The following is an 11,877-nucleotide window of genomic DNA, read 5'->3' on the forward strand; positions in this document are numbered from 1 at the left end:
CTGTATCCTTCGGTTCTGACTGGGTCTTTTTTATGCTGCTGAGGTCCTCACTGAGTTCCTTGAGCATCGTTATAAACAGTGCTTTGAACTCTGCATCTGATAGATTGCTTATCTCCATTTCGTTTAGCTCTTTTCCTCGAGTTTTGATCTGTTCTTTCATGTGGGCCTTGTTTCTTTGTCTCCTCGTTTTGGCAGCCTCCCTGTGTTTGTTTCTATGTATTAGGTAGAGCTGCTTTGACTCCGTATCTTGTAGTGTGGCCTAATGTAGTAGGTGTCCTGTAGAGTCCAGTGGCACAGCCTCCCCTATCACCCAAGCAGGGTATTCAAGGTGTGCCCTTCATGTGAGCTGAATATACCCCATTTTGTAGTTGAAACTTGGTGCTGTTGGCAGATTAATGGAGGGATTTATGGCCAGCCAGCTGCAAGGACTGGCTGTGATCACTGACCACTAACCTCTGCCATCTGTGGAGGATGAGCGGTGCAGGGGCACAGCAGTGGTGCTCTGAAGCTGCCCACTGGATGTACTGGCCCTGGGGTTTCCTGGGTGGTGCAAGCCAAGGTCAGCCCCCACCTGTGTTTTGCCCAGGGCATCCTACCTGAGCTGGAAAGCAATCTGAGATGGCTGCTGCTTCTGCTGGGAATGGAGGTCCCAGGTGAAACCAAGCTGTGAGTCTAATCTGGCTGCCACTGGAGATAACTGAAGCCAGCAGTTGCTTCTTTGATAGCGTTTAGGGGCCAAGACCAGCCATTCTTCTGGAAAAGCAGCTTGGGTGGGCCCGTAAGTTGGGTGGGGTAATTAGAGCCTCTGTGGATCTCCAAGGTGGGTCACACAGTGTTAGCCAGGTTGATGGGAGTCTCAGATACAGCAGCAGCCTACTGACTCTGTGGGGTTTAGCAAAGAGACCATGGCCTCTCTTCACCCCAAGCCAGACACTTCGGTCTCTCCCTGTATACCACTGGTGCCCTTCAAGCTGTTACTGCAGTGCTGGAGCTCAGAGGGAGTGAGTCTGAGTAGGTGATTCCATGTGTGGGTTCTTTACGAGGAACTGCTTGGGGCTCCAGCAGTTTCTTCCACCAACTCAATCCCTGCTGTTTTCTGCAGCCAGAACTTGTGGGGACTTATTTCCTGGCACTGGAATCCTGGGTTGGTGGGCTTGGTGTGGGTCTGGGACTCCTCATTCTGGAGATATCCCTCTCAAATTTTTGTCCACATGGGTGTGGGGCCAGCCTGTTCTGCGTCTGCACCCCTCCTATCAGTCTGGATGGATGTGGTTTCTGAATTCCGAAGTTGTTTGAGACCATTGTTGTCAGACTTCTGTTCAGCTCGATTTCTGATGTTCCTGAGTGATGGTTGTTCTATGTTTTAGTCATAATTTTGATGTGGTTGTGTGAGGATGTGAGCCATGGATTCCTATACCACCATCTTGACCAGAAGTCACAAACTTGTTTTTTACCTATGCTCCCCATCCCCTTAACTGGCCTAAGGACTCACCTGGGTGTCCAATCCTGAAACCAAGAGTCCCTATCTACCTTTATCAGTCAATCACCAGTCTTGTTGATTCTACTTTATGTTTTGTAATTCATGGCTTCCTGCACCCTAGGGCAATAGAAACTATGCACACATGCAGCTAATCGGTGTGGTAGCCCATAGTGTATCATGCATGTGACTTTTCGATTTATATGCCAGAAAAAAAGTTGAGAACTGTGGCACATTTCACTACCATGGCTTCCTAAAACCCAAATCCTGTGTTTCTTCCCAGTTTAAGAGCCATTAATGACTTCTGGTAGTATACAGAAAAAGAACTCCCACCCATTGAATGTTTTCAGAAATAGATGCTCTAGAATTTCTACATTGGAGGAGTTAAGGAGAGGCAATCTTGTTGGAAGGGGTGATGGGGAGGATTGAAGGCTTGTCCAAAGCTAATTTCTAGCTAGTATACTTTTTTTTCTTACATTTGTCTTTGCTTGATGAAGCAGGGGAGTGGCTGATGAAGAAAAGGGGGGAAACAAGGCTCCTGCCCCTCACCATCTTTTGGTGTGGTTGCTGTTATTCATTGTAACTCCCAACATACTCTCTGCATGTCTTAGGCTATGGTCACACTGAATTAATTGCTGCCTAGAACATATATCTCACTCTTCCTCCTTTACTCATTCCTTAATCTCCAAGTTAATATAAAAGTATCTCTATCCTAGCTCCATTTTACAGGCAAAATACACAGTCACACTCATTCTAGAGATAAAAATTAGCTCAGAATAGATCAAAGACCTAAATGTATGAGTTAAAACTATAAAACTCTTAGAAGAAAACATTGGAGTAAATCTTTGTGACCTGGATTAGGCAATGGATTCTTAGATATAGCACCAAAAGCTTAAGAAACCAAAGAAAAAATAGGTAAATTGGAGTTTATATAAAATTTTATGCTACAAAGGATACCATATAGAAAGTGAAAAAGATAACCCATAAAATGGTAGAAATTATTTGCAAATCAAAGCAAGCTTGATTTGCAAATCTGATAAGGGCTTGTGTTCAGAATGTATAAAGAATTCTTACAATCAACAATAAAAACATAAATTAAGTTGCCGAATTTAAAAATGGGTAAAGGGCCCTGACTGATGTGGCTCAGTTGGTTGGGCATAGTCCCGTGAAGCAAAAGGTCGCCCTCAGTTTCATTCCTGGTCAAAGCACATGCCTGCATTGCAGGGTCAGTCCCTGGTCGGGGCATTGATGTTTCTCTCCCTCTTTTTCTCCCTCCATTCCCCTCTCTCTAAAAATAAAATATATTAAAAAAGTAAAAATAGGTAAAGGATTTGTATAGACATTCCACCAAAGAAGACATGTGAATGGCTAAATAAACAAAGGAAAAGATGCTTAATACCATTTATCATTAAGGATATGCAAATCAAAACCATTTCATACCTACTAGGATGGCTGTAATTAAAAAGACAATCATAAGCGTTAGGATGTGGAGAAGTCGAAACCCTCACATATTTCTTGTTCCACTTTGGAAGAAAGTTTGACAGTTCCTCAAAAAGTTGAATGTAGGGTTACCATATGATGCAACTGTTCCATTTTCTAGGTATATTCTCAGGAGAATTAAAAACACATGCCTTCACAACTTTTACACAGATGTTGATAGCAACACTATTTTATTTTTATTTTGGTTTTGGTTTTGGCCAAACTTTTAATTTGGTATTCTGTAGTTGCTTAACACACACTTAAATGGTCTTATTGGGGGAGGGGGAAAGGGAAGGTGAGGTTCTTGTAGATTCCCAAGGAAATGTCAGAAAGGCAAAATATGGCCAGCACTATCCATTTATTTTGGTTTTACTGGGTGAATAGCACTTTCTTTACATAAACATCTGATCTCAGGTTTTTCATACTGAGAACATTTGAGATTTTAGTATGATATCCTAAGAGTAGCATACCCCAACCACCCTCTAATAGTTAGCTTGTTTGTATAGGCTGAGGGATTCATCTTTCCATTTTAGATGGCTAGATGTTTGTAGAAAATCTTAGAATTGCTTGCCTCATTTACTGGGAAAAAATTAGAAAGTGACCCTTTAGGGACACCTTCACTTGGAAAATCACAACACTAGTACACAAGTCAAGCCTTAACACATTTAACATTTGCTTGTAAGAAAGCAATACCTTGAGATTAAACATGTTTTACTTTTCTCCTTACAAGAACATAAAAATGATGGAAGGGGAACTTAACAGGAAATTTAAAAAAGGTAACACAATTTTTTCTTTTAGTAGTCCTTGGGTAGTTATGACAGAATAGGTTCCACTTTTTGTTTGTTTCTTTGAACAGGGATTTTGGTCCAAAGTTTTGTTTTTAATATCTGCTTCTGCCTCCCCCTCTATCAGATCGGCTTCCTCCAGGGCCACCACCCTTTGGTGCTCTGCGGTTTGCATTGCTGTAGGAATCACATGGAGGAGGGTACCCCCTTTCCATAGAAGGGGGAAGCCCTCTTTCTTGTCTGCCAACCCGATCATGACCACTTGAGTAGTGATCACTTTGGCTGCTTGAGTGACTGTCTCGACTTCCACCATATCCGTCACGTGAGCTGCCGTAATCATCATAGCGACTGCTTCCACCATAAGATGGCAGGGACCCTCGTGTATGTGGAGCACTACGTGAGATACCATAACTGTCATATGAATCCCTGTAGGAACCACCACTTGGATGATCTGAATAGTCATGATCACTACCATAGCCATCTCTATCACTGTACCCTCTTGATGGATAGTCATCATGTGAACTGGAATGACCATAATCATGGTAAGTATAATCTCTCGGTGGTGGTGCGTAATCTCTTGTATCGCGAGAACTTGGGTAATCTCTGCTTGAATAGCTGTCTTTAGTAGAATATCCATTGTCTCTCCGGGACAAATAAACATCTCTACGAGAAGGCAGGGGTTCCCTTCCAGGCAGGCCTCCATAACTCTCTCTTCCATGTGATACAGGAGCTCTTCCTCCCATTCCACTGCTGCTGCGAACTGGTCCTGAAGGAGCAGATCTTTTAGGAGGAGGACCCCCACTTCTTGGAGGTGGTCCTCTTTTTACTGGAAGTGGTCCCCTGGAAGAACTCATGTTGAAATTCATGGAATAGCCACCATCATCCATGTGCCCTCCACGTGAGGGAGGTCCCCTGGTTCCTCCAATTCCTCCTCTTCCGCCTCTAAGGCCTCTTGGAGGGCCTCTGCTTCTTGGAGGTGGAGGTGGTCCATGCCTACCACTTTCAAATGATGGTTTAGTGGCTTGTTCTACCTTGATGGCTTTTCCATCTAAGGACTTTCCATTCATGTCTCTGGCTGCATCCTTAGCATCTGCTGGGCTTTCAAAGGTGACAAAAGCAAATCCTCTTGATTTGTTGGTCTCACGATCTTTCATGAGTACTTCTACTATTCGTCCATATTTGCCAAATACTGCTTCAAGGGCTTTCTCATTTGTTTCTGTATTGAGGCCACCAATGAAGAGCTTTCCTGGGCGATCAGCTTCAACCATTTTACCCCCTGATAAGAGTCGGAGGGGTGACCACGGTTTCAAGCTCCTACCAGCTCGCCGACAAGGGTTTCCTAGCCACTCAGCACGAGGGAAGGCCGATGGCTCCCAAGACAGAAGACAGAACCAGCTGGAACTACTGCGCAATGAGCGATAGCAACACTATTTATAATAACCAAAGTGAAAATAGCCCAAATATCCACCAGCTGATAAATGGATAAACAAAATACCAGTATATTCATAAATGGGGTCTTATTTAGCCATAAAAAGAAATGATGTACTACTACATGTTATAACGTGGGTGAACCTTAAAAACATTATTTTAAGTGAAAGAAATTAGACACAAAGGCCACATATTGCATAGTTCCATTGATATGAAATGTGAATTGCATGACAATAAAAAAAATTCAGTCTCATATTATGACCAAGGTTATGTAGCAACATGGGCCCATGCTTATAATATTTAAATTAAAAAGCTAAATACAAAATTACATGGGTATAAAAGATTTTTTAAAAGAAAAAACAGGCAGCATATGTAAACGAATCAGAAAAATAATAACTTTCACATGCTTTTGTATCAAAGTATTAGGTGTAAGGTTTTTATGATAGTTTTTTTCTCTCTGTATTAGTTAGGAGATGTGCTCTGGTTATCTATTGTTGTTTAACAAATCACCCCTAAATTCTATAAGACAAAAACCATTTTATTATACAGTAAGCCCTTGCTCAATGTCATCAGTAGGGTCTTGGAAACAGTGACTAAGTGAAAGGACCCATAATAAAACCAATTTTACCTTAGGCTAATTGATATAAACAAGAGTTAATTTCCTACAGCATATTTCTGGTCACAAAACCATCACAAAACTTCTAAATAAAGACCTAAAACACTTCTAATATTAAACATCAAAATAAGTTTAATCTAACCATACACTTAAAGACTAATCAGGGCTTCTGGCCAAGATGGATGTGTAGGTAGATAGGCTTCGCTTTTTCTCACAACCAAAAGAAGGATAACAACTAATTAAAAAATAAAAAACAACCAGAGCTGCCAGGAAGTTGAACTGTATGGAAGTCCGACACCAAGTAGTTAAAGAAACACTCATTCAGACTGGTAGGAGGGGTAGAAATGGGAAGCTACGGTGGTGAGGATGCTCGACAGGGTGGCGGTTGATGGACTAGGCAGGTGAGATGGCAGCAGGTGAGCTGGGACATCCCACATTCATGTGAGGATAAGCTGGGAGGAACAAAGACACCGTGCAACCTAGGGTTCCAGTGTGGGAAACTAAAACCTCACAACCTTTCCCTGTAAAAATCTGTGGGAGTTACAGTGGTGGAAGAAACTCCCAGTCTTACAGGAGACTGTGGGTACATTTGAAGGTACCCACAGGGTCCTAGAACATACACAAACTAACCTACCTGGGAATCAGCACCAGAAGGGTCCAATCTGCTTGTGGGAAGCAAGGGAAGTGACTGAAACAGGGTGAGACAAAACAAGCAGTATTGTCCCCTCTGACCCCTCCCCCACATACAGTGCCACAATGCAGCAAAGTGGGTTGCCCCACCCTAGCAAATGCCTAAGTCTCTGCCCCTTACAATGTAACAGGTGTGCCAAGACAAAGAAATATGGCCCAAATGAAAGAACAGATCAAAACTCCAGAAAAAGAACTAAGTGATGAGGAGACAGACAACCTATAGATGAAGAGTTCAAAACATTGGTAATCAGGGTGCTCACAGAAATGATTGAGTATGGATGCAAAATAGAGGAAAAAGTGAAGGCTATGCAAAGTGAAATAAAGAAAAGTGTACAGGGAACCAACAGTGAAGGGAAGGAAACTGGGACTCAAATCAATGATTTGGAGCAGAAGGAAGAAATAAACATTCAACCATAACAGAATAAAGAAACAAGAATTCAGAAAAATGAGAGGCTGAGGAACCTCTGGGACAACTTTAAGTGTTCCAACATCAGAATCAGGTGTGCCAGAAGGAGAAGAGGAAGGACAAGAAACTGAAAACTTATTTGAACAAATAATGAAGGAAAACTTCCTCAATCTGGCAAAGGAATTAGATGTGCAAGTCCAGGAAGCTCAGAGAGTCCCAAAGAAGTTGGATCCATGGAGAAATATAAAGACACATCATAATTACATTACCCAAGATTAAAGATAAGGAGAGAATCTAACAAGCAGCAAGAGAAAAGGAGACAGTTACCTGCAAAGGAGTTCCCATAAGACTATCTGCTGATTTCAAGCAAGAAGGGGCTGGAAAGAAGTATTCCAAGTCATGAAAGGCAAGGACCTACATCCAAGATTACTCTTTCCAGCAAAGCTATCATTTAGAATGGAAGGGCAGATAAAGTGCTCCCCAGATAGGGTGGAGTTAAAGGAATTCATTATTACCAAGCCCTTATTGTATGAAATGTTACAGGGACTTATCTAAGAAGAAGATGATCAAAAATATGAACAGTAAAATTACAACAAACTCATAACTATCAACAACTGAGCCTAAAAAACAAAAACAAAAACAAAGTAAGCAAACAACTAGAACAGGAACAGAGTATGAGAAATGGAGATCACATGGAGGGTTATCAGCAGGGAGAAGGTGGGGGGAGAATGAGGGAAAAAGGTACAGGGAATAAGAAGCATAAATAGTAGATACCAAATAGACAGGGGGAGGTTAAGAATAGTATAATAAATGGAGAAGCCAAAGAACTTACATGTACAACCCATGGACATGAGCAAAGTAGGGGGCTAATGCTGGAGGTGGGGGGTGGAGGGGGATAAAGGGGAGAAAAAAAAGGGACAACTGTAATAGCATAAACAATAAAATATTCTTAAAAAAGAGAAAGATTAATAAAAACAAGTTAGATCATTCTTTTCCAACCCACTTACCCCAGTTCATGCATGCCCTAAATGATACAAAAAGAAAAGCAAATGACATCTATTGAAGGTCTACTTTTTATAAGAAATTCGGTCATTCTATTGACTTCTCTTTTTAAGAGAATAACATTCATTTGTTGTTCCACTTATTTATGCATTCATTGGTTGACTCTTGTATGTGCCGTGAGGATTGATATCAGTAATTATATTAAATATAAATGGACTGAATCAGGGGTGTCCAAACTTTTGGTGTCTCTGGGCCACACTGGAAGAAGGAGAGTTGTCTTGGGCCACATATTAAATACATTGTGACATGTAATCACAAAAACATCTCATGAGGTTTTAAGTAAATTTAAGATTTTATGTTGGGCCGCATTCATAGCCATTCTGGGCTGTATGCAGCCTGCAGGCCACAGGTTGGACACCCCTTGTTCAACTGTCCATTTAGATGTCCTTTAAGAGAGTCTATTGTTTTCTGTTGAAACTCTGCATCTTTTTCACTCCTTTTTATGCTCCAATTTCTTTAAGAAAAAATTTAAAATTTCTTTTTTGCTAATTCTTGCACTTGGGTCATTGAGGATCTGCATGTATTGCTTTTTTTCCTCTTGATTATGGGTCCCATTTCCCTGCTTCTTTATATCTCATAATTTCATATTGTATGTTTGGACATTGTATTTATTTTATTATTATTTTAAAAGATTTTATTTATTTTTTTTCAAAGACAGGGGGAGGGAGGGAGAGAAACATCAGTGTGTGGTTACCTCTTGCAACCCCTACTAGGAACCTGGCCTGCAATCCAGGCATTTGCTCTGACCGTGAATAGAACCTATGACCCTTTGGAACTCAACCCACTGAGCCACAGTAGCCAGGGCTGGACATTGTATTTAAAAGAACCAAAGTGAATTGAGCAAATATATTTTTTCCCCTGGAGAGGATATATCTTTTCCTCTGCTGGTCACTTGGATAGAGTGGCTGATCATTCTGTTCCAACAAGAGCTGAGCTGAATTAAGGCTAGAGTGCAGCTTTAGTTAGTTTCAGTTCACCTGGGCTTCACATGTCTTAAGGGCAGGATATATTCTGAGGGCCTTAGGGGCCCCTCCTCCTAGTGGGACTTGGACTCAAGCACTGAGTGTTGAAGATTTCTCTTTCATTCCAGACCCCAGCCTCCTATCCTGCTACCCATTTAAACAAAGAGGAGGAATAGCTCTGTGTTTTGGGTTCTTATATATTCTTATCTATTGATTTAGCCCATACAGATATTTAAAGTATCAGGGATTAGCCAAAGAACATATATGTATAGCCCATAGACATAGACAACTGTGTGGTGGTGTCCAGAGGAAAATGGGGGTAGGGAGGAAAAATGGGGACATCTGTAATAATGTAAATAATAAAAAAAGAAAAAGAAAGAAAAAGTATCACTTGCTTCTTCTTAAGCAAGCAGACTCTCTGACTGTGGCAGGCACCATCACCTGCCTGCCCATGACAAGACTTGGCAAATGCCCCCAGTAGCCATTAATCTTTTCTCACTTAAGGAATCTTGTCCCCTGCTCCAGAATTTAGTTCCTTTATACCACTTTGTGATCTTTATAGAAATAAATACTATATATTTACCCATTTTCCCCTATGATTACAGCCTACTTGGAAGAGGAATTTGGAAGATTTTTTTGTCCATGTTTATAACAATTGAGGTTATATCCATTACATCTGTGGTGAGGCCCTTACAACCAGGTTTTCCTCTAGAGTTGGGATAGATTGCTTAGTCCTTCAGTTAAATAACATGACAGTTTTGGCTTACATTTAGGTTGTGTTTTTTGGAAAACATATCCCTTCAAACACCAGAACCACTCTCAATGCGATGAGATGCTCATTCTATGAGAGACGCACTGAAATTGAGACTAATTAATGGTACTGTGGAGGATGTCTCCCATCTCATGTTTGCTCTGGGATTCATGCACATTGAGTGGAATTGTTACTGATTTCTGTCTCCCTCTTTATTTTCAGAGCACAATTATTGAATTTACATAGTTAAATGCACATATTATATAATTTCATTTTTTTTGCTGCTTTTTGATTAACAGTGGCCCTCAGAATTATGTCTTTATTCCTAATTTAAAAATAATGAAACTGAAGCTTAGAGGAATCAAATAATTTAGATCTAGCATTGAGGTGGAAAATCATGAATTTCAACAAAGTCTGTATGATTTCATAATATATGTGCTTTACACTATTTTAGGATGGCAAATTGAATTTTTATCAAGTGACAACTCAAGCAGATGACACTGCTTGCTAGGAGATTTGTGCTGAGAATTTTGAGGTTGTGTTTGAGACAATCAGGACCTTGTGTCATGATCAATTATCAGGATCTTCCATGGACACAGGATGGAAGAGTGATGAAACCAGGCCCAAGTCTCTCTCTATTCCATCTACCGTCCAAGTGTACACAGTGAGGGTGCATATGGTAAAGTGCTTTGTAAGCCTAATAACTCTCTATCTATAATTATATTATTCTTACCATCACCCAAATATTTGTTCAAATGATCTTAACAAAAACCAATAGAAATGCTTCAGAAGGGTGGGTGATCGGTAAGTAAAATAGTGGAAATTAATTTATAATGAATTTATACATTTCTAAAATGAAAATCTGATGATGCCAGACCTGGCTAGAAGCCCCACCAAAAGTTTTCAATGGCTTATCACTGCTCTCTGTTCTTCAAATTTCCTTCAGTATGTCATTTTCAAAACATAAATGTGTGAATGGGCTCCTGCTTAACTCTCCTATCTGACTTCTTGCCACTCCCCATCACTTTCCCCCACTCTCCCCTCTACCCCCAGCCCCTGTCCTTCCTTCCAGAAGCTATATTAAACATCTCTCAGATTCTCCCCCTGTAGACTTCCCACTGTAGCTCTCAGCCTACATACCACTTCAGTCCCAGAGCCATCTCACTGCTCTCATGAGAGCAGCTGTCTGAGACAGTTACTCTTTCCACAGGATCCTATCCAGCCTGTCTTAATTCTGCCATTGGGCTAATCACATTGTGGTGAAATCGCTGCTACTTATCCATATTCTACACTAGTGTGTAAGTTGTGCTGAGAGCAGGGACTATTTGTGCCTTCCACCATTGCCTTCTTAGTATCAACTCAGGTCCTTGTGTTGCTGGTGGAAGTAGGGTTCTTGCTTTGTTGCAAAGAAAGCATTCCAGGAGACCCATGTATGGGAGATTGTGGTATGGTAAGATTTATTTGTGGTGCTAGATGCCAAACCAAAAGAGTGCCCCTTCTGGGTTCCCAATGTCCTGTCTCTGCATCCTACTGTGGAAAAAGTCCAATCTTGTCTTCATCAAGGCCAAAACAAAGGCCAGTGTCCAGAGTTTCTGTGTCACATTAGAGCTTAGTCCTCTGGAGCCCACCAGCCACCAGCCCTTGGCTAGATCCACATGGTTGCTACAGAGAGAAGGCAAGAACAAAAGGGGGCAAGTGTTATTGGGCAAAGAGAAGGGCTTTGTTAGCTGGGATATTATCTCAGGCTTGGGGAGGACTAGGCACTTTTTCAAACTAACCAATCAACTTTTCAAGCTTTCATGGGCTTCTGATGGGTCCACCTCCTCACCAATGTATTTATTCTCTTCCCAAGTTAGATTGACTGGCCTCTGTGGTTGCCATTCTGGCTCCCATTGTGCATGTGCTTTGCTCCCGCCCATAGTCTGTATGGGTGGACTGGGGAGATTGAAAAGCTGGTTTTTTGTCCCTGTATGGGAGAGGGAGGGATAGTAATCCCCTTGGCAGGGAAATGCTGCAATCCTTGGAGTGTGTGAAGCTGTAGCTTCCTGGTGAAACAAGCAGGCTTCTTAGTATCTGATTCCCTTTGCTTCCTTATTTAATTAATAACTAGCTAACTACCTACCTATGCCAACATTTACACAGATTTGCAATATATTTCTATCTGATGAATTAATAGATTAATGATTTTTTAAGCATTTTGTACATTTACAACTGTAGGAGG

General features: G+C 41.2%; 1 protein-coding gene across 1 annotated transcript; it reads right to left on the bottom strand.

Annotated features, from left to right (window-relative positions):
- Window positions 1-3,387: 3,387 nt before the first annotated feature.
- Window positions 3,388-5,151, bottom strand: LOC112320152 (RNA-binding motif protein, X chromosome). The gene has a single exon (XM_024577596.4). It carries the CDS (start codon window positions 5,007-5,009, stop codon window positions 3,837-3,839), a length of 1,173 nt encoding a protein of 390 aa, XP_024433364.2. The 5' UTR covers window positions 5,010-5,151; the 3' UTR covers window positions 3,388-3,836.
- Between the last annotated feature and the right edge of the window lie 6,726 nt (window positions 5,152-11,877).

Source organism: Desmodus rotundus, chromosome 12 (genome assembly GCF_022682495.2).
Source record: "Desmodus rotundus isolate HL8 chromosome 12, HLdesRot8A.1, whole genome shotgun sequence".
Classification (NCBI taxonomy): domain Eukaryota; kingdom Metazoa; phylum Chordata; class Mammalia; order Chiroptera; family Phyllostomidae; genus Desmodus; species Desmodus rotundus.